General features: G+C 31.0%; 1 protein-coding gene across 2 annotated transcripts in view; it reads right to left on the reverse strand.

Annotated features, from left to right (window-relative positions):
- Positions 1–9613: 9613 nt before the first annotated feature.
- The window catches only part of LOC129231394 (stromal membrane-associated protein 1-like), a 38118-nt gene continuing 23033 nt past the window's right edge, over positions 9614–24698 (reverse strand). Inside the window, exons 7-10 of one of the 2 annotated variants that reach the window (XM_054865696.1) lie at positions 23133–23408; positions 15808–15881; positions 15093–15242; positions 9614–9856 (exon numbers count right to left, since the gene is read on the reverse strand). In XM_054865696.1, the coding sequence (XP_054721671.1) occupies positions 9659–9856; positions 15093–15242; positions 15808–15881; positions 23133–23408 (698 nt within the window). In that variant the 3' untranslated portion in view covers positions 9614–9658. The remainder of the gene's footprint in view (positions 9857–15092; positions 15243–15807; positions 15882–23132; positions 23409–24698) is intronic. The other variant, XM_054865697.1, reaches the window with a different exon arrangement.

Below are 24698 nucleotides of genomic sequence, written 5' to 3' on the forward strand. Positions count from 1 at the left end.
ACTAGTAATTGACACTGCAACTAGTAGTTTTGACACTGATAAAAAAACAATTTATAACACGGTTGCCAAATGATCAGCTAAGAATGAGTTAAAAGGTAAGCATTGCAAATTAAAACAGCACTTCATAACTTATATTTCTACACTTTTTTAATTTATCCATCTAGTTAATTTTTTCTATACAAGAGTCAACTAATGGTGATTTACATGCAATATACTGATGAGATGATATCTGCCTACAGCTCAGTTTCAGACTATTCCAGACTGACGAATCCATAACAAGGATGAAACTGTACTCTCTGGATGTTATAACCGAATCGTTGGTATACAACATCAACATGTAGCTCTGTTTTAGCCCCAACAACTTAATGCTTAATACCCAAGTATTGACTTTAGCTGACCAGTTGAACCGTATCATTGCTGTAAAATCTCACTGGTGTGCTAAATTTATTTTAACTACCACTTTCTTGGCACTCTCAGCTTTAATGAGATGATATCTGTACCCAGCTCGGTTATTGTCTATTTCAGACTGACGAGTCCATAACAAAAATGAAACTGTTGTCTCTGGATGGCATTACCTGGCTGTTAGCATATTACATGTAGTTCTGCTTAGTCCTGGCTTACAGGTGGTAACTTACTGATTAATACTAGTGAAATGTCAACCACTAGTGTGGGTGTCAACTACCAGTGGTTTTAACTAAAGTCTGATTCATTCAACTGCCTTTTTAAAAAACCACACAAAAGTAAAATACTTACTAGGGTAAAAGTCATTACGTTTCGAAAACAAAGTATATGGCTGATAAAAAATTATACTAAAATGAAAAACAATAAGAATGTTTTTGATTAAGGAAAATTTAATTAGATTGTGACTGTAAAATACACAAAAGTTATCTTATAATCAGGATAAATTTCTTTTTTGTAATGTAAATGAACCAAGCTTAAGAAGAAACCTTTCAATTACATTTAAAAAAAAAAAAAAGGTTCTTCAAAAAAGAAAATTTCAATGTAATCTAAATTTAAAACTTTTTTCTAATGATACAGGAAAACTATCAGCTATAATATGTATTTCAGTTGCTCATAAGTCATTATTTGCTTCTGATCTTAATGATTCATTATTTTTAATGAAACTGCAATATTAAACTGAGAGGACAATTTATCTAAACTAGTACAAGTAATTAAAATAATAGCTGGCAACTCAAGTTTTATTGAACAGTATAAACAAGTAAATAAATGAACTGTAAACAATTTAATAAAGAAAACATGCAGAAACATAATTTTAGCAATTTTAATAACCATGAAGTTTTAGTGAATATGAAATCAATACAGTATTCCAGTTATGAACTACTTTCAACTTTTTTTTTTTTTTTCAATCTTAAAAATATGAAGCTTTACATTTTATTAGCAACAGGATGTCTACAGAACCTCAAAAGTGAAATTTCACGACCTTTTGTGATCTTCAGAACATTGGGGACTGTGCAGGATAATGTGCTTTTAATGCAGTACAATTAATATTTATAAGAACTACAATTTTTCGAGTTGCCATCAAACCTTCTTATTTTGAGGTAAAAGTTCTAACGATGGAACTGATGAGCCTAAAACAAGATTGAAACAGCAGTCTCTGGATGCTGTAACTAAGCTATTCAGTATTTACTTGAAACTCTGCCTTAACTCCTGCATGGGGTCTTAATTTGTACCAAAATCAAATTTATATTACTTACTTCAGTCACCAAAGCAGCCTTAAGTGAATTTTTTTAATAAACTTATTGAGTTTCTGAAGATATTTGAAGAGCAAGCAACAATCCCTTTTTTCCTTTTGGTCGCAGGGGCTCTCCTCAGTCCTGGCTACCATGTTACTTTTAAGTCTTGTGATAGCCAGGTTTAGTTCATATGAACTGAAAAGTATGAAGTCACTGATATAACTATAGTGATTCATTTATAGAGCATATATGGTTTGATTTTCCAGCTAGTTTTGTTTTAGAAGAAGGGAAGGATCATCTATCTTTCTCAAAAGTAAATTATTTAATTTAAAAAAATAATAAAAATAGCTATTTTCTCATCCTAATTTCACTTTCTAGATTATACTAACATTTTAAACACACTACTCACTTTGATTTGAATTTTCATTAATAACAATTAGATAATATTTGGATACACTATTTATTTTTTTATATTTTTGTTAGTAATAATCATGTAATTATATTCTAAGAAGAAAGTTGGTTAGAGTGTATCTCAATTCATAAATATGCATCTCCTATGACCAACATAAACAGTAACATTTTCTTGCAGCTAGTATAATAAACAAGAGGTTTTATATCATTGCACATCAAGAGGACACCTAAGGAGCAATCCGATTATAATTTAAAAGGTTAATTTAGAATACAAACACTTTTAATCGCATTTTAGAAATCATCCAAAGACGGTCTAGAATAGCCCAGCTTCATTCTGAGGAATAAACTCCCTTTTCTTAACATCAAAGATGGCTTAATGTGGCATTTTTAAGAATTAAAAATTTTCAAGCGAGAACTCTTAGGTCACCAAAGATGGACTAAAATAGTGTTAAAATGACTTCCATTCCAGAAAGCGGAGAGCTCCGGAGCTCCTTCCTAGGATTGTTATTTTCTAGAGACTCAAGAGGAGCACTATTTTGCTATTCCATTAGATTAATATTAGTCAATAACTGCTAATTTAAGAATGGCTAAAATAAAACTTTAACAGACACACACATACATACCTATATATATATATATTCATTAATTATCAAGATAACTAATAAGTTTATTTAAGATAGCGTGCATCAAAATAACTTTCAACTGTGAATAATATGAACAAATTACAAGATGCAAAAGGATTGAAGCACAGGAAAAAATTTTTTTGCAAAGTAGGTATTCAATGTTGACCTTTGGCTGTGCCCAAAAAATAAAATATTTCATTAACTATTAAAATACAAAATTAAATGAGATTATATTCGTGATATATCTTAAAATAACTGCCAAACGTCAAAAATATTAAAATAATAAGATGCAAAAGGATTGAAATCTCAAACACAGAAAGCAATTTCCCACGACTTTCATTTTAAATGTTGGTATGTTTGTAGAAAATGAATTATGTAGTTATAATTATATAAAAATAGAAAATAAAATAAACTAATCTTTGGTAACATAGGTTAAAATAACATCGAACTGCACAAAATATAAAAATATTTACAAGATGAAAGAGGGTTGAACACTTATTACAAAAGAAGTTATTTCAAGCAACGTACTGTTCACTTTTCTCCACATCACCCTACCTTTTAGCGATGCCCCTTAGGTTTTGGAACATACTGTTCACTGTTGGCATGCTTGCCAAAAAATAAGGTAATTTATTACAATAAAAATTAGATAAGCTAAAATTTGGTAACATGCATTAAATTAGCTTCCAACTGCTAAAAATATCAAAATATTTACAAGATGCAAAAGGATTGAAATCTCAAACACAGGAAGCAATTTCCCGCTACTTACATTTTCATTGTTTCCAGAAAGTAAATTATTTCCTTAATTATATCAAAATATAAAATAAAATTAGACAATTTTTGGAAATGCTTTAAAATGACTTCCAACTGACCAAAATATTTACATTTTACAAAAGGATTGAATTCTCACACACAGGAAACTAAAGTAATTTCCAGTGATGTACGTGTTCAATGTTGGTAGGTTTGCTACTAACATTGATCGTTAAAAATCTAATAATTTAATTGATTTGCTAATTTATATTAAAAAAAATATTACGATAGAAAACAAATAAACTAATATTTGGTAACATGCATTAATTTAATTTCCAACTGTTTCAAACATTAAAATACTTACTAGATGTAAAAGAATTGAAATTTCAAGCACAGAAAGCAACTTCCCATCACATATGAGTTCAATGCCGACTTATTTACAAAATATGCAGTAATTTTCCAAATATTAAAATAAAAGGAATGAAATAGGTTGACCAAAGAGAGATGGTGGATGAAGAGAAAGCAGAAACAGGCCACATTATTTTGTAATAGATTGGGTCAGCAAGATCGCATAGCAGTACAAAATTGACTTCGTTTCCAGTTCCAGTTCATCCGACATTATCCATAGTCAAACTATATCAAATACATGATGCCAAATGAAGTTGCCAAGAAGATAACATTCAAATGGGAGCCCTAACCCTTGGGGATCCGTGAATATAGGACCAGTTGGCCTATGCTTTACTCAGAGTCTACCTATTGCTACTCTAAAAGAAGTTTTACTATATATAAAAAATGAAATTGCTAATTTTTTCCCTCCTTTGTAACACTTCGATTCACATAGAAAAATAATTTAAAAAGTAATGTGTTTGTTCTTGATACCATGAGATTAACTTCGCTTGTGATCAAAGTTACACATATTTTGCCTTAAAAGTTATGAAAAATAGACATAATTGTGTTATGCAGACATGAGAACACACAGGCTCCTTATTTGGGAATTATAGTAGAGTGCTTTAATTACACAAAAATATTGACATCAATATGCATTCTTACAATCTTAAACATAAATATATCAAAATATATTCCTGCTAACGCTCAAAGCTGAGACGTGTTTAAGATTGCTGCTTTGAGAGAAACAGATTTTAAAAAAAATCTCCCACGAGCTGTAATAAAAGAATTACTCATGTAGAATTAAAGAGTAAATTACCATCCTTACGGACGGACAAATACAGTTGAACTCTGTAAATACAAAAGGTCGAAAATCCACGAATTTGTTCATATCATCCGTTATTCGTAACAACTGTGAGTGAATGATATTGAAAAAAAGCGAAGAAATGTTTACCTATATTAAAAAAATATTACAAACACATATTGAAATCTAGCTATTAGTACATTCAGAAAAATGTCACTCATTTCTTATAACTGAATGCTTTTGAAAAATATTGAAAAAGGAAGATGATGATCGACAATTGTAAAACAGGTTGTAATGCACAATGGAAAATAACAGTTTTATCTTCGGGTGAATTGAAATGTCCACAGGTAAACAAATGTGCGGGCTTTATTTCTATACGAAATTCATATCATTTTCTTCTCTATACACAATGGGACTTCTACTACCTAACAAAATGGTGAATAATTTCTAAAAGAAAATTACGGTATCTAACCACGAATATTTTTATTAAAGAGGTCACAAATTTTAGTTCGCCTTAGCCGAGACTTTTAATTTAATGTACGTATTTAACGCGAAAGTTTTAATGCAATTAAATAGCAAACCAAACTTAATGAACAAAATGCTTGTTTTAGCCTCGATTTCATATTAAACGAGATTGTATTAAGGGAGTTCAATATTTGCAATGTACCGAGAACCCAGTTATGCAATCCAGATACTGCAGTTACCACCCTAAAGTATTAAGCACCATACTGCATAATACACAAGTTTTGCCTTTGATTGATGAATTGAACCATACCACAGCTGCGGACTTTAGCTTGTGTGCTAAATTTACTTTAGCTACCAGTTTGTAGGCATTCTCAGCTTGAATGAGATGACATCTGCCTTCAGCTCAGTTATTAACAATTGCAGCCTGGTGAGTCCACAACAAGGATGAAACTGCAGTCTCTGGATTAAATAACCCGGCTTTCAGTATATTGTAGGCAGTTCTGTTTTAGCCCTGGCTTACTGTGAAAAAACCCAAGCTTTGTCTTCAATAGACAAGTTTGACCACACCACAGCTGCAGACTCATGTTGGTGAGCTAAATTTAGTTTAGCAACCAGTTTATTGGCACTCTCAGCTTCAATGTGTATGGCTGTTGCCTATTCCAGACTTTTGAGTCTATAGCAAAGAGAAAACTGCAGTCTCTGGATGGTATTGTCAGGCTATCGGTATATTGCATATATTTGTGTAGTACTTTTACACAGCGATGCTACTCAGATTAATCTCAGAAGATGAATCTAAAAACTATAATCTTTTATTAATTTATTCAGAGATGATAAAAATAGAAATTTGAGTGGAAATTCTTTTGTAAGTACATTTCCTTTACTTCATACAAAGAAGTAAAAACTGATGATAAAAAAATGATCATGAAGCAAACAAAATACTGTCCGACCATCAAGAGAAAAGCCACTGCCGAAACGTCTGCGCCTGTCCACTGCTATAGCAATGAGGCACGTCTCATTTTTCCAAGGGACGCTTAATGCTGGAAAAATCCGTATGACTGCACAAAGGCGAGCAGGCGAGTGGCGAAATGGTGCCAAAAAGCCTTCCTGCTAACACTTGCAGAAAATGAACGAAGTCCGTTTCTATGGCAGACGACGGGCTTAGACTTGAAGGCGGGAACTTTTCTCGTGAAAGCCAGACAGTATACTTACCTTAGTTGATGCAATCATAATGCTAAATTCTAACATCACAAGATATGTGAACAAGTTTGCAGCATTTCACATTTAGAGAAATAGTGATGTAAGGATCTTCACGTTATGAAGATACGTTCAATACGAATGCAGTCATTTCAAAAGAGAAAATAAAATTTTTGCCTTATTTTTAATGCACTTTGATTCGTAATAGATTGTTAGGTGTAGATGTGAGGGGGGAAGTACACTGTTAGAGAGATTTAAAAGGTTTGCTGATGATTGGATGAAAAAGTTTAGACTAAATGTAAAACTATTAAATTTTAGTGACCTTTTTCTTTTTGGGAATAATTTTCAAATTTGTTACTTTTGAGATCTGTAGACAACATAGGTAAGGTGGCACAAAATCCAACAAAGGAGGTCCAACAAAGTAAAATTTATTTGTTACATTCAAATAAAATGTTGCAGCTTTTATTGCATAATTACTCTCCTTACATTGAAATATCTCTTTAAAAAGCCACCAACAGATAAAGGTTCAGTTTTAGTCCTTTTTAAAAAAGGTTTTTTAAACCAATAATATAAGATATTTGAACTAAAAATAGAATTGCAGAAAACTAGCTTCTAGATCGCCTTATTGTTCACAGTTCTGCATCAGTAATATGTTTACTAACCAGTAGCAGTAGTAAATATTCACTATTAATTACCAAATAAGAGAAATATACTTACAAAATTGTAACTCAATAATTTCATGCGGACATAAAATTATTTGACTTAAATACATCACTTTTTGTTATACCAGTAGTTAAGGATACAGTGATTAACAAATCTTTTTCTATCCACAGTGTGCACTTATGTATAAAGGAATATAGTGTGACAATTTTTAATACACAACAGAGCACATCATTTTAATAAATTATAACCAAAAGTTTAAGATTTACCATTTTCGTTGTTTACTGGGTTTACAATGTTTAGTGGAATTTAAAAATGTTTCAAATAAAATACATAAACAACCTTAAAAACAAGTAATGAACTGATGATGACAATAAATAGGCTTCTTACGAAATTGCATAACCTACTAAAAAGTAGTCTATACAGATCAATGGGTTACCATACTTTTAAATAAGTTTGTACTGTTACATAAATGTAGCATTTATCAGATTCCTAAGGTCAAAATGTGCTACTTATTTTGCATCATTATTGTATATTCCTCTAGGGAAGTAATTAAGAGGGAGGAGTAAAACCTTTACAACAGTGGTTCCCAACCTTTTTAAGCATATCGCCCTCTTCTAGAGCAGGAGTTCTCAACCTTTCAGGCTCTGCACCTCCCTTTGGACACTGATGTAAGGTCAAGACCCCCCCCCCCCCCACCCACTCACACACACAGAGTATAGTCGCAATTTGAAACTGATGCTGGTTACTACAGTGAAAGCTGGCTATTGAATGAAAATATAAATAGCAATTTCGTATACAATATTGCAACTAACAATGATTTTATTTTAAGCGTATTTCTAGTAGAACACATTATAGGAAGGCTGCCACTGCTTGTCCTTGACCAATTTTTGAATAAAACATTGTAACTGCGACAAAACAAACCTTAGATTACTATCCAACTTTGTTTGATATTTAGACTTTATGTATTCTAGAGCTGAAATTTCAGACTCACGGAGATTAGTGGATGAAAACTGCATTATAACCTTCAAAAAAAAAAAAGAAAAGATAATGTTGTAAACATTTAACAACCGTGATCTCAAAATTGAGTTAGTAAAACTCAGTTCCACTTTTAAAATTGTTTTATACAATCAAGCCTCTCCTTTGAATTCTTCTACACCTCCACAGGGGGAGGCACCCTCCAGGTTTAGAGCCAATGCTCTAGAGGTGACTGACACCTTCCCCATCCCTCTTCTTTCTTGAAAAAACCATACGTTAAAGTGAACATAGATATAACTGAAAGTATAAATGTCTAATTTTTATTTGCAGATTTTTTGCAATTTTATTTAATCACTCTTAAACTAAAAAAAGAAAAAAAAGAGAGTAAAAGTACCTTTCTTTATGGTTACTCTTTCTTTTCTAAGACAAACTGATAAATATTTGCAAGGAAACACTTAACTAAGATCGTTGACACACTTTTCAAAAACAGAAGTGCATTTTTTATAAAAGTTTTTTTTTTTAAACTGAAATTCGAGGAAAACTTGACACAATTTCAAAAAAAAAAAAAAAATCATAAATTTGTCATTGGATGATAAATACCTTAAGGTTCAACAGAGGTCTGAGGAGGAAGCTTCTGAACTTAGATTTGCTTCTATTTTAAAGTATGATTCCTTGTTTGAACCCTGATCAACTAGTTTTGTATCTCTTTCAATTTCAATACACGCTTAATATTATTTTGTCTTTTAAATACTCATTGCTCCCTATCACCTGTCAAAAATTTAGCATCTCCTTGAAGAGCCAAATTTCTCCTTTGGGGGCGATCGCCCCTAGGTTGAGAATCACTGCTTTAGAATATCAACTTGAATATACATTAATTTTAGTTGCTTGAATGCAGCCGTTTCAGACAAGAAATAAAATTATTTACTGTACACACATACATGCCATAAAAACATGCATGATCCAAATGAAATTGCACAAAATATTAATGAAATAATAAATATAACACTTAAAAAAATACTATACGCACATACAATTTATATGATGTATCTATAGCACCATAGCGTTATTATAACAGAAATTATGACTATGTGGCCATAAGAACATGAATATGTATTTTAATAAATTTCTCTATGTTTGTATCAACTATTGTTATCTATTCATGATTTATTGGAAAGACAATTTATTGTTGAAATTTAAAGCTCACATGCTCAACATCTATACGTGTTATGAAAGTATATTTCTAAAATTGGAAAAAAAAAAAAAAAATCACATTAGTCCACTTTAAAATGCAAATTGAAAATTTTCATTTGGAGCTGATTTATAATGCAAAAGTAATTTCAAAAAAATTAAATCTAAAAAAGGAAGTCCCATTAAAACAATGTAATTTAGAAAAGATGACCAAAATTGCACTGATGGATAATTTGTGCATGATGTTAACAAACCATATGATATTTTTTCTCCTTTGAAATAAATAGCATTTTAATGCTTTGAACAAAATCAAAAGTTAAAAATAACAATTACTTTAATTCTATTTTAAATTAAACATACATTGTAAAGAAAATAACAGCCATGAAATCAACATATTAATATTACATAAAAAAATTTAACAGTAACTTACTATGTTCTTACAAATAATACTTGAAGATATTCATATATTTTCCCCATACTCTAACAATTTAATAAATAATGTTCTATAACTATGGCCAATGATTCTTTGGAACACCTTGATTTTGTTGGTTTTGAAGATTTTGACTATTAGGAGCAGCAGGCCATACTACTCCACCTGGAGTTTGACTTGCCCCAATCATTAATCCAGAAGCATTCATTGCTGCAGAATTTAGACCCATATTCCACGTTTGACCAGAAAGTTGTAGATTAGCCATTTGTTGAGAAACCTTGAGGAAAAAGAATATTAGGAATAAAAGCTTTTATTTTCAATAGAAATTTAACATTCGATAGGGAAAAAGTAATTATTAAAAAGGCATATAAAAAGTAAAAAAGGAACAAAACGAGATATATTTATAGAAAATGCTGCCAAAACATATATCTCATTTTTAAGAAGTAATAAAAAGTAAACAAAATAGAGTGCACATGCAAAAAAGGCTTAGAACATTATTAAAATTGCTGAAAATGAAACATTTTATGTAAGACTTACATGGACAATTTTGAAAAGTTCATTTTGCAGCAAAACAATCATAAAACCAATGCAATATCACTTCATTGAGGACATCTTCTCAGACTCTAAATCAGCCTTAGAGGTTATAAAAAAAAAAAAAACTGAGAGATGATCATAAACTCTGCCATATACTGGAAAGTCTGTATATAACAGAGGTAAATCTTGTCTGTGTCAATGAACACCTTCCCATGTAAGCATCAAAGGTAACAAACATGCGGGTACTCAAACCAAAGAGTCTTGAAATTCCAAAATTTTTTTCACCACCCTCACACTAGCAGATACAAATGCACACTTATACCAGCCTTACAATACACACTTAATCATCCATTTTGAGTCGCAAAAATATAATGTCTACCCTCAGCGGCAGCTCGTGGGAGGGGCCTGAGCCCCTTTACTTTTTTCAAACAATAAATGATAACTTATTTCTTTTTTCTTTTTTTTGTGAGTACATGCTTGAAATTAAAAAAAAAGAAAAGATTACACTGTATTTTTCTGTGTATAATCCACATATTATCTGTTAAAAAAGTAAAATTAATGAGGTGCGGATTATATACTGCTGTGGATTATCAGTGTGTGTGTTTTTTTATCAACATCAATGCAATGAATCTCGATATTTACAGCAAGATTCGCCGAGAACGTTACCCTGCTTGTATGTTGTTTATTTTACAGAGCTTGAATGTTCTTCCTACGCAATTCAGGCTATGTAAAACAAACAACATACAGTAAAGGAAGATACCTTCAAGATTAGACTGTTTGCCCCTTTCTTGACTCTGTTTTCAAGTAATTAGCGTACTACAATGACAATGTAGAGAAGAAATCATTATTCTTTCGAATACCGTACAGCAGCTTAAAATTGTGTTTGAAAATCGCTTAAAATTGCGTTTTTGGAACTTTGATTTCGAAAGATTGCTGTCCATATTGTTACCAAATATGGTTTTACAATTGTATTTTGTAATTTGGTCTTGCTTAAAATAAAATTAACTTTACTCATTAAAAATAATTAGTTATTAAAAGGTTAAAATTAATATTACTGTTAAAAATATTAGATTAACATTGCTTTTTAAAATTTATTTATTAATTTTGAAAAGCCAGGTGGTGAAAGTACCCCCCTTGCAGTCTCTTACTGGTGCTGCAAGGGAGGCAGGTGTACTGCAGCGCCAGAAAACGTACTGAATGTAAACGTGATATTAATAATTTTCGTGATGTATTTTGTAGCTTTTCTCTATCTGATTAATTAAATTTAATTTTTGAATGTCAAGGGGTGAAAGTGCACCTCCCTGCCGGCAATCATGGACATAAACATGAGATTAATACCTTTCGTGATTTACTTAGTAGTTTATGTATTTTGTAGCTTGTCCTGTGCTTAAAATGAATTTAATTTCATTTATGTAACACAAATAACTATTTTAAGAAAGTTTAAATATTTAAAAAAATAAATAAATAAACAGGGGGGGGGGTTGCCAAGTGCACCCATGATCTGTCTCCCTCACTTTTTCAATGCACGAGCCGCAACTGTGTACCCTGATAACAAAAGAATATAAATCCAGAAACTGCTCTGAAACAAAACTCATTCCAAGGCATATATTGGTTGTCCATTTCTAAGCACAAACATTGTAAGACCATGCATGCTTCCGCTTAAGGACAAACCACAGGAAGTCCTTTACAGCTCTGAAACACTGAAGCTTGTAGCTGCAATTCTCGGCAATTTTAACTGCATTTGAGGCTTTTTATATCGTTACTTTTAAATTTTATTTATGCATCAATTTATTTGTTTTCTTTTCTACTTGCATTGCTCTTAGACAAGAAAATAACACAACTGATCACTTCAGTTAGATTTATAGTAGACAATTGTAGGCCAAAGTAAATGAATGGGGAAAAGTGAAATGGAAAATATTTTACTCAGCTTGCAGCACTACCTATCTGCAATATTTCAGCAATGTCATTAAACATTAGTTATTTTTACTTAGTTACCTTTAAAGATCAAAGTATACAATAAAAGCCATTTCTAAAATTTTATACTCCAAATTGTATTCTAGTATTATATCAATTTTTTAAATTATTATGATATATTAAAGTTCTCTTAATTCAGGGCTGCCCCCCCCCGAGAGCAAGCATGCATCCCCAAATCACAAGCCCCCCCCCCAAAAAAAAAGAAAATATCTTTTAAAACACCCCAATAAAAGTTTTAATGGTGCAGCCTGCGCTATGACTAGGGTGATCAGAATATTTTTCCCACAAAACGGACGCTTTAGGATTTTAGGCAACAGTATACTGAAAAAAATGTACATAAATAAAAAATAGAAAATAATAAAAATAATTTTTTTAACAGTTTGTGCTTATTACAAAGAACAGATATGAACAGATTAAAAAGAAGAATGGTGCCACGGACTTCAATAGACAAACACATATTAGTACACTTAGTTAATCACTATTAATTTCTCAACGTAATCTAAGAACTTCAACACTTAGTGTTTTCTATTTCCGTCTTTTTGACCAGGTTTTCATTATACATTGTCTATTGGTAATATTGTATATGTACAGTGCTGCAGCTGGAAAAATGCAATAACTTAGTTTTTTGACATGCTGAAATGGAACCCGCGATTTTTGAAATGGAAAACATATCTTACCATTCGGCAACTGAAAAATAACAAACAAAATGAACTATAATTGTTTTATACATCTAAACTTGAACAGAGGCAAGCACAGAAATTTTTGGGCCTGTCACAAATGACTTTTATGGACCCTCCATTTTGTTTTCCCTTACATCCTACACAGATTTCAGTCCTCTTTTTGAAAATCATGGGCCCCCTTCAGGCATTGGCTCAGGCGAACAGGTGTCTCTTCTCCCCCTGTGCACACCCTGGAACCTTTTCATAGGCATATTTTCTTACTTTTAGACCATTCCTTCAAAAAATATTACTAATCTAATGAAACATTTCAAATGTACATAGTCATGTCGTGCAGAGAGATCAACTGCAACTTTTTTAAATGAACAAAGTCATTAAAATGAACGGATCATTAAAAAGAATAACAATTCCCACCTCTAGGAGAATCTAAGTTCTTGATAATATTCCATGTTTTTGCTACTCCCAGCATTATGAAATTTTTTTCTGCATCCAAATAATCTGTTACTATAAGCAGTTATATCTTACTTTTTCTGGACTGAAACATACTGAAACAGATAAATGTTTTGTTTCCAAATAAAATCCTTGTTGAATTAGAAATAAGCTTAGCTGCTGGCATTATAACATAGCATGATTTACATTGCTTACATATGAGTGTAAAGGCTTGTAGTAAAAGTTGAAGAAGTTATGTGAAAAACAGTTAATTTGGCAGCTAATATAATCAATGTCAACTGTATAAAGAAATAAAATAACAGACGTCTATAATAACAAAAATGAATGCAGTTTTCATAAAATTATACAGTTTAGTACTTTGAAAAGGAAGCAGTTTTATAAGCTTCTAATAAGTTATGTTATGCTTTGTATAAATATTGTAGTGAAAGTAATAAGTATTTTTAACAATCACTAAAAAAAAAAAAATCATAGGTGAGCACAGTTGTATGACATAAAAGTTGAATAAGTAACTATAGATCAGTTAACAGATTGTGTTTCTGATAAAATAAAGGCTTCATCTCCACCATATTTTATCCTTGGTGAAAATTGATGCAAGTAGTGAATGAGAGTGAAGTCATGCAATTATGAAACTTTCGCATTTTCAGAGTCAAATATTTCAATGTCGCAAAAGTCGAACACATATCTCACACATCTCATTCTTCTTAGACTCTTTGGTTTGCATCAACTGAAATATATTCATTTGTGGTTCATTGTTGGTACAAGAAAATTTTGATGGCTAAACTGTAAAAGAAAAAGCTTTTTAAAAACTATTTTGAATGACTTTTGACCTTAGTGACAAGAGTCAACCAGATGAATTAATGCTTAACAAACTAATCCAGATGCAGTAGGGTTCACTTTTGGTGCAAAAAGAACTGGCTGTTGTAAATTTATATGCTGTTCTAAAAACAAACAAAATTTAACTTTGACTTCTCAAAACTTTAGAAAAAAGTTTTTTTGAAGAAAAAATGCATTTAATAGTTTTACACAAAGAACAAATCCTGAAAATTTCAGCAGAATCAGAAATGTCAACTATCGGAACCTGCTCGACTTACCCAATTAAAGAAAAAAACCTTACTCTTAATTATTTCAAACAAACAGTGCAGATCAAACAATAATCTTCAAGAAAAAGGACAAATATTTCCACATGGGCAAGCATAGAATGATAAAATGAAAATATTTGAGCATTTCAAAATGAGACGCTGTTTGCCTTTGCACAACAATACAAAATGAGCCAACCTATGTTACTAAAATACAAATTGAAAAAAAAAAAAAAAAAAAAAGATATGTGCATGTAGTATTGCTTCATAAAGTTGTGAACTTCATTGATAATTTTGTCAATGCATAAAGTTGTAAGCTTCACTCAGATTACTTACACACTAAAGTGCACATTTTCTTTTTTTTTTGGAATTTATGCAATAGTAATGTAAATTTGCTCAATAATTATTTCCTTACATGATTTCTTAGACTCATTACAATGTATCTATAAACTGATTGAACCAACCACAAGATTTGCATACAGCTTTACATGTTCATTTTTAACAACATAGCATTATACAAATAATTATAATTAAAAATAAATAAATGTATAGTATTAATGTACAATATTAACAAATTCAAACAGGAATGAAACAATTTGCTCTATGCATACAAGTACAAGCAAATGTTACACAGTGCAATATTTTCCATCAAAAAGCTATAAATACCAAAATGCTTTCATATAAAATGCATGCAGAAATTATATTATACTAAAGAAGGAATTTAGTTAATAGAATTCACATTTTGGACAGAAGAGAAAGAGTGTGCATGCAAGAAATTTATTTACAGCAGAAAATTCCTGACCTGTCCCAAGCCATGAGCCATTATTAAAGATTCATCTCTACCACTAGTGGGTACACCAATCCACATGTTAGGTTGATGCCTTGCATCTGGTCTTATAGTAGGACCAAGAGAAGCAAATGGGTTATATACACCAGTTATGCTAACTCCACTCTACAACACAGAAAAGCTAATGTATGCATACTTAACTCAAAAACAGACAAAATAATTAATGGAGACATAAAGCTGAAAATTCAAGTTCTCTAATTCTATTATTAAAAAAAACATTCCTCTCAAAGTTGTTAGATTGCTAACAGACTATCTATGCGATAATACATGCAAGTACCCACATGCAATACGTACTAGTAAAAACATGTGAAATATTGGGTTACATTTTTATTAATGCAAAATGCAGTCAATTATAGCAGGCAACAAGGATTTACATTATTAATAGCAAAGCTAAGCAGAAATCTAGCTCTATGCATAAAAAGGAAATTCCTTTCATTTTATGTATTCACATCATAAATATTCCAGCATTTAAAATTTATACATTTAATACTTTGTTAAGAAACAATGAAGCAAAAAATTAGTTACACAACAAACTTAGATAAAATCATCTAAAAAAAGTTTTGATTTCAAATACTTGCAAAATAAGCATATGAGTCATTTAAAACGAATAGAACTTCTCAATATGTATTAATGTATAAATATTTCAATGATAAAACAAAGCCTGATTTACCCCTTGAGTTGGGATCCCAGGATATGCATTCATGCCAACTTGGGAAAATGCTTGTGGATTCATATACATTCCACCTGTGTTCAAACAAAATAAAAATGTAATAAAATGCCACAAAAAATTAAGTAGACCAGATATAAAATCGATAATCCTGACATTTCCTGAATGTTTTTTTCTATTTTCAACATAATGGAATATATATCATCTATTCAGAGCAACAATAGGACATCTAATTCCTAGATGTCTTACTGTTGCTCTGAGACGACAATACATATATGATGCCCACAAAACTTATCAATAATTTCAGTGGATTAAGAATCCCACAATATCAACAATTGAGAGAAGAGATTAATGGTCAATATTGGGATTGTTAAATTCCTTCACCAAAGTGAAAATATTGCAAAAAACTAATAGGGATATTTTTTAAAAGCTACCTTGCTACTTCATTTATACAGTATTCTACATTAATTTTTATTTTAGCCAAGTCCCTAGTAAAAAGACTCTAAGTATATTTAAAAAAAAATATTTTCCATAGAAAAATGACCATAATACATTATATTTTGGTGAAATATGTGACAAAGAACCTCTTGGTGATCATAACTCAATTTTGATAAAAAGTGCAGACACGACTTTTGTGCTTAGCACGGCAGAACTAATATAGGAATTTTTGGTACAATTTAATAATCTTTTTTCCTGACAGATTTGATCACACTGCATGGAGTGGAAAGTCCATTGCTCATGTCATTGCAGCCAATAAAGGTTTCATTCACGAACACTGATTCACACTTAAATTTCCTATTTTTCGTACAGCTTAATATAATTAAATTTGACTTTTTTCTGCTGTATTTATCAATCAAACTTCAAATTATAGGAAAGAAAATAGGTATGAAATTTATTAAATGAATGAACACGAAGCTTAACCTGTGCATTTTTTTCTAAAACAGTTAAGGGTGCTCTTCACTGAGAGTCTGAAAGATTCGGATCTAATGTTAACCTACGGGGAAAGTTGGAGCTTGTTTTACAAATTCCTGTAAAGTTTTCGGATCCGTTTTTTTTTCTGAGTATTTTTCAAGACCATGTCTGTTTCTTTTAGTTTTTACTTTCTTGATGTGTCAATTCTCCGATTTTTTAAAATTCGAGAAAAAATGAATTTCTTCGAAAACGAGGTACTGTTGGACATTTCGCTCTGTAAAACATCTGCAACTCGTGCTATCGAAATTTTAAGAACGCCCTGACATGCAAAATATTTCCAGCTCTCTTTTGAGATCTTGTTTGAAATAATGCGACCATTTTTTAAACAAATATCATGTTCTAACTATTGAAAAAAATTACAAAATACGTTCACTTTTTGCATTCGCTCCGCCTCCTATAAGTTAACTCCCCTTTTTGAGGGGTGAACACTAATGGGGTGTAAGATTTATTACCCTCTCATTAGTCCCCCTCAATGACCTTCGCTGGACGTCCTTTCTTCTTTCCTCTTTTCCTAAGGCTTTCTTGAAGAATCAAGTGCTTTTGAAAGTGAATCGATGTAGATGCGTGCTATTAGCTGTTAAATTAGCAACATCTGCTCTTTTTCAAATTAGTGGTTTGAAAAGAAACAGATTTGAAAGGGATATTTCTAAGTTAAATTGTTTATTAACAATATAATGAACATTGTTACAATGCTTTCGAATGCGAAAAGTTGTCATTTTTCCCTTCCAGTAGAAAAATATTTTTATATATAGATTAAATCGTATTCCAGACACTAGGTATTTTGCATCGTTTTACATGTGTTTTATGTTACTACAAATGTACACACATAAAGTGCTTTCCACAGCTCAACAAACATTTTTGAAAATAATTATACATTTAAACATATGGATATTGTGATTAACTGCAGGTTTTGAGTGTTTTAATCAAGCAATCATGTACTTGTGTTATTCCATACTTTTCAGAGCGAATCAAGCTTGTACAAATAGTATTTACAATTTAAAAACATGTTTTATATTTTTTGAAGTACGTTGCTTAAATATTATTTCTCCAACAGTGCTATCATTTTTGGAAAACTACTAAAATTCAGGACAATATTTATTCTTCCAGAAAAAAATAAGTTTCTTTTTTTTCTTTTTCTTTTGAGCAATTGCGAATGCTTATTATCCTTACTTGAACAAAGCTGATGTTGCTCTGATTTTTCAGATTGTCATGATGACAAGAATAACTCTAGCTCGTTGTTTTAATATTTACTAAGAAGTCAAATTTTCGTCGCCATGGTTACTAATCGTTTGTGTTCATTCAATGTTTAACTTAAGTAGATTTTACTTTTAAAAGGGGGGGGGTGTAAAATTACATTTCAGGAAAAAACATCAATGTGGATGAAATTAAAAAGCAAAATTTCATCCAAATACAAAATTTCCAGATTACTAATACCGACATTCAAGACTGACAAGAAAACAAAAATACAGAAGGCTTTCTGATGTCTTCAGAAAGTTTTCACAATAGAAATAGTTTTTTTTTTTTTTTTTAAATCTTTATAAGAATTTGGAAGCTGTATTTTTGGAGAGTAAAAATACTTTTCAAAAACATTTATTCAGTTGCGGAAAACATTCCGTACACCAACATACTCATTAAATACTTAGAAAATCATGAAAATTATATTAGCAATTTAATATGATTCGGTTAATATAAAAAAACACACCGTGGTAGAATTACTGAGCATTGTATGTATTAGTTTTAATGACGTTTTCAGCCTTATGTTGCTGACAAAGCTAACTAAGATGTGAACAATATAGAATGAAGGTTACAAGTTTTCACTGTTTTCTATTTTCATTCTCAGAAGCTAGATCAGCATTTTAATACAATGTAGAAAAAATTAATTACAGGCATAAAGGTTTTCAGGTCACATAAGCACCCCCCCCCCCCCTTCAAAAAACATCATTAAAGATCGTCTTAAATTTCGTTTTTATGGCTTTAATTTCAAAAAATTTCGGGAAGGGAGTTTCTGAAAAGTCCTTCTTTGACCATAAAAAAAAAGTCGTCTAAAATTGCATTTTTGGAACTTTGATTTCAAAAACCTGAATGTCCCCAACGTTACTAAAAATGGCCTACAATCATGTTTATAACACTTTGAAAATTTTGCCTCCCCCCAACATCACACTAAGACTGCGTTTTTAGACTATTTCGAAAAATTTCGGGGAAAGCTTCCGAACTCCCCGTTTCCTAACATAATTGAAGAACCTGAAATTGTGTTTTTGGCGTTTCAAGTTCAAAAATTTGCTGGTGGAAGATCACAGGACCTCTTACTTCCAAATACTACCAGAGTTCGTCTAAAAGTGCATTTTGAAAATTTTATTTTCGTGAAAATTAAAAGGCATAGCCCCCAAACAGAGTGCTTGGGAAAATAGGGAGTATTTCTGAGTAAATAGTATGCTTACGATAAAGATCATGTTAATTAAATATAGAAATGGTTCCCTCTCCTAAACAAGAAGCTAAATCCTTTCTCTCGCTGTATTTACATATTATTAGGAATTAGGAGTCAATAGAATAGAAAATGTGGGATCTCAAAAAAGATTTTTGTTCTATACGAATGAAAATTACTTGATAATCATTTGATTAGAACATTCATTTTATTCTGTGACTAAAGACACGATACGATAATTTTTCGGCACAGAAGTGCGTAACACAGAACTTAAAAAGAAAAAGTTTGTCTTGATTTTTTTTTTCTTTTTAAATTGTGAACCCTTACTTGTACTTATAATTGCTTTCCTAAATGTAAGCTGTTCATTTTCATTTTTGTTTTAACTTTATGTATTTCCTGCAAATCTGTTTCTTGCCCTTTTTTTATTTTTTATTATTGATTCATTAAATGCAAGATGCATGAAAACGAAGCAGAGCGATAAAAACTTTAAAATCTGGCAGAGGGAGGCGTTGAGATTTTTTTTCACCTAAGTATTTCGAGTTTTTTTTTTTTTTTTTTTTTCAGGCAGATATACATGTAGGTAATATTTTCGTGCCTCCTGAGAAAAAAGACAACCCTTAATATTTATTATGACAACTAACGAGGATCAGACACTCACAAGACTTATTAGGAAATTTTAATAAAAACTCAATGTGTTGAAGTAGAAGCACTATATACACTATATGACCAAAGCATTGGGACACTTTCAAAAATTCACATTTTTAGGGATTTCTCGAGAAATAATAGACCAATTGCTCTATAATTTGTTTCGCATAAAATGTATACTCTAGTTGTCATTTTCCAATAAAAATTAAGTCTGCTATTCATTTAGGGGACCGACAACAAATTGAGGAAAAAAGTTTTTTGATCATTTTTCATTGCAAATTGCTGGGAATAAGCTATAATTTTCAAAAATGAGTTAAAAATCTATCAAAAACTTATTTTTATATTTTTGTGAAAATATCTCTTATACCCATGGAAATATAAGCATTTCTTCCGAAAATGCAAAAAAATTTTGACGGTTTTCGCCTCATATTACGCAGAGTATTTCGTCAAACGTTACTAAACTTTTAGAATATTTGACAGCATTTTAGAGAAACATAATAATAAAATTTGAAGTTAAAATATTGAAAATTTGATGAAATATGAACAATTAAAGCTATTAATTTTTCACTGCGCATGCACGAAAGATAGCAATTTATAACGTTCATAATTCAAAGCTCAGATACATCCTACAATCCATGAAAAAAATTCCACCGCAATTTCTTTAAATTTTAAAAAGTTATCAGCGATCTAATGAGCCGAATTTCTATAATTCTAGGATAGGCGACGAATGGTAAGGGATTGTTAGCAAACTGGCAACACTTTCCTGCCACCGTTACAGAGTGATTCATGATAAGAACGGATTATTTGTTGCTGGTCCCCTAAATGAATAGCAGACTTAATTGTTATTGGATTTGACGTCTGGAGTATACTTTTCATGAGAAAAAAAATTACAGAGCAGAGAGCAATTGGTCTTTTATTTCTCGAGAAATCCGTAAAATTGTGAATTTTTGAAAGTGTCCCAATACTTTTGGCCATATAGTGTATGTAATACCTCATGTATTTTGCCGAATTTAGTAACTGGGAATCTGAAACTCTAAAAGTGCTAGGTTTAGTTTTATTCTAAAATTTCAACGCAAGATAGTTTACAAACATTGAGAGTGGGGGAAGGAATGATTTTTGCCTTTGAGCTTGGAGCAGGGTGAGCACCCCTGCATACAAACAAAGATCACAGAAAAATCTTTAATTTTTCAAATTCAGGAAATCCTTATCCGTAGCCGTCCGCGACTTTGCCGTTGTTATGCTCAATTTGAAAGAACTTTCACCATAACAACCCATTGAGAAATGCTATCGTAGCCTTCTCATCTACATATAAAATTAGATAAATAAATAAATATTTTTTCAAAAAGAAAAGGATTCAAAGATAAAGATTAGGGGAATTTTCTGGTCACCAGTGGTGAGAAAAGGCAATTATAGTAGCCACATTTTTTTCTATTCGCCACTGCATTTGTAAAACAGATAACTAACCAACAAAGTAGTATTTAATTTAGCACTAAAATATAAATATTATCAGTTCAAATAAAGGTTAATGTAACTAATTAGTGGCATTAATGTTTATTGTACAATCAAGTATTAACTATGCAAAGAGGATCTAGTTTCATTTTTAAGAAGAATGTTTTCTGGCAACTTGGATGGGGTTGGGGAGAGTGGCAAACAGGCAGAGGAAGCGAAAAAATTTCGCCAACCGATAACTAGTTAGTCCCCAGTTTTATTCGGCACTCGATTTTTCAAATATATTAAGTAGGATCATCCATTTTTAAAGAATATTTTTTGGTTAGAATTTGGAGTTCATTTCGTTAAAATTCAGTGTGGTCATGCAGGCTATCTTTTTTTTCCTTCCTTTTTTGAAATCATCAATTTTCAATAACGAACATTTTTCTAAAAATAAAACGAATTTATGAATTTATTTATTGCAAATATTCATTCATTCGTTAATTTTTCCTAGATGAGATCTGAAACCGTATTAATGGGGGAAAAAATCTTTGTTTCAAAATTAATTTTAGCGCGAATACAAATAAATTAATATCACAAGTAGGATTGCAAAATGCGCGGCAATGTAAAATTTCGCGCCTTTTACATTGAGTTATTTTTCTTTTACTTATGTAGTCAAGACTCAAGAGGGAAAGAACTAGAATTTCCTTGGAAGGGTCTGTAAAAAGCTGCGGTTTCATTTCGCCGACAGCTATACCTCCCTTGACTTGCACAGCAGGGGGAGCGTCCGGTCTGTCCCCCTCAAAATGTGACAGGTCACATGATCCACACTTTCATCGGTCACCGTTCGTTCTATTGGCTGTTGAAGTGTCAATCATTTCACTGATGTACACTGCTTTCGTTTAAAGAAAAGGCCCATTTTCAAGCGACATCGTTTTTCTTCCCCACTGAAGAGCAGCCTTAAGTTCATAAGTTGATTTAAAAGCAACCTACTTCTAATATTAATGCATATTTTTTAAAGTATAAATTTGCATATATTTTCACTATGAAGCATAACCTTCTTCTGAGCTTTAGAAAAAATATATTTGGTTATTACATTGCTTTAATTTTTTCTTCATTTACCACTCCCCTTTCTGGGAAGACAACTCTCTGGGAAGACTTTAAATATATTTTTAAAAAAATATATTTTCCATTGACAAATGACCATAAAACATTATATTTCGGTGAAATATGTGACGAAGAACAACTTGGTGATCGTAACTCAATTTTGATAAAAAGTGCAGATGTGACTTTTGTGCTTAGCAAGGCAGAACTAATATAGGAATATTTGGTATAATTCTTCTTTCCTGACAGATTTGATCGCACTGCATGGAGTGGAAAAGTCCATTGCTCATGTCATCGCAGCCAATCAAGGTTTCATTCGGGAACACTGATTCACACGTAAATTTCCTATTTTTCTTTCAGCTTAATATAATTAAATCTGACTTTATTCTGCTGTATTTATCAATCAAACTTTAAATTAAAGGAAAGAAAATAGGTATGAAATTTATTAAATGAAAGAACATTAAGCTTAACCTGTGCATCTTTTTCTAAAACAGTTAAATTCATAAGTTGATTTAAAAGCAACCTACTTCTAATATTAATGCATATTTTTTAAAGTATAAATTTGCATATATTTTCACTATGAAGCATAATTCTGAGCTTTAGAAAAATTCTTTCATTATTACATTGCTTTAATTTTTTTTCTTCATTTACCACTCCCCCCATTTTTTTTTTAAGCTTAAATTTTGCTTGCATAATGAAGTGGCAGAAATCAGAAATCATTGTTTTAATGAATGAGAATATTATAGTTTTAACATACCTGGTACTCCATACACTGGAGTAATATGTTGAGTGGCAGGCATTTGACAGGAGCTTGAACCATACAAAGAAAGAATAGATTCTTTTGTCATCTTGTTAGACCGGTTATCCACATTTGCAGCTTGATTAAAAAAGTCTGCTTCTTCAGCAGATATTGAGCCAGCTCCATTTCCACTATCATTAAAATTTGTTTGTGTAGTGTTTGTCTTATCAGCTGGAGAAGCTACTGGAGCACTAAGGAATGTATCAAAAATGCTATCATCTGCAACACTGCCTCCTAAAAATATTCAAATTATAGTTTAAAAAAAACGAACACATAAAAGTAAAACCTAATTATTATGAAACAAAAAATTACTCTTTTAAAAAAATAATTTGATAAAAACAATGTTAATACATCTTTTGCAATGAAAACAGGGTTCCTTGTAACTTTATTAACGTTTTTGTTTCATCAATAAAAAAACTAATTTTTGTAGTTAATTGATGTAAGTTAGTAACCTTTCATCAGCTACTAGTAGCAAATCAACTTTAATATAAATATGAAGAGAAAACTTACCCTTAATTAAAATGTTTTGAACTTTTGAAGAAGGAAACATTAGTTTTATTTAACTGTAGTAAATAACGTTTGCAAAAAAAAAAAGTCAGGCAACAAAATTTAAACGTTAATTTTTTGTATATCCAAAGCATCAATTTTTTAGAACAATAAAAAAATTACAAGCAAAAAAATAATTAAAAATTATTTTATTAGCGCAGTAAGTCACGCAATCATTCATACAACCATCCTTTAGATGATGATAAACCAAAATATACAAGCTATACGTGCATACACACGGAGACCTCCATTGTATATATTTATATGATATACAATAATCTATGCTGTTGAATTTTGAGGAGGTAGTAAAACTATTATTTTGAATGTACTACTTGAAATACATAATTTATAATCTTAATTAGCAAAAATAACTAATATAGTAAAATCTGTACATTAGCATTATTTTTGGTACAAACTTTAGGTCAAGCACTGTTCGACTGCCTTCGGTAAGATTGAGACTACATATTCACCGAATGGTACAATTATCTACCATTAAAAGTTAAAGTGAACTTACACAACGAAGCAAATATAAAAATAACTTTTAAAAGCACACTCATATCAAGCAGATTCTTATTATCATGAATCTATTTTGGAACATTTTTGAAACTACAAAATTATATGAAAAACTTACATTTTACTCCTTGAAAGATGTAGCATGGCGGTGGTTTTATATTACGCTCAAGTCTTAAGCCTACCACTACACAAGTTTTCAACAAGAATGCCGCAACTATATTTTTATTTCTGTCTGTGACTTTTTCGCATGTAAAACAAATATAAGTTGGACTGATAGTGCCATTTAATGACAAATTTAAAAAATAATGTTGGTGGGACATTCCACGGTATTTTTGACATTATGTAGAGTCCGTAACGTGACCTTTTTTTGCCATAACTTTTTAATTTACCGTTTGATTTGCAAATTATTTTTAATTTGAGCTGGTGTGTTGGTAGGAAAAGATCAAAATAAAATAATATGCTAAT

The sequence above is a fragment of the Uloborus diversus genome, chromosome 10 (assembly GCF_026930045.1).
Source record: "Uloborus diversus isolate 005 chromosome 10, Udiv.v.3.1, whole genome shotgun sequence".
In the NCBI taxonomy this organism is placed as follows: domain Eukaryota; kingdom Metazoa; phylum Arthropoda; class Arachnida; order Araneae; family Uloboridae; genus Uloborus; species Uloborus diversus.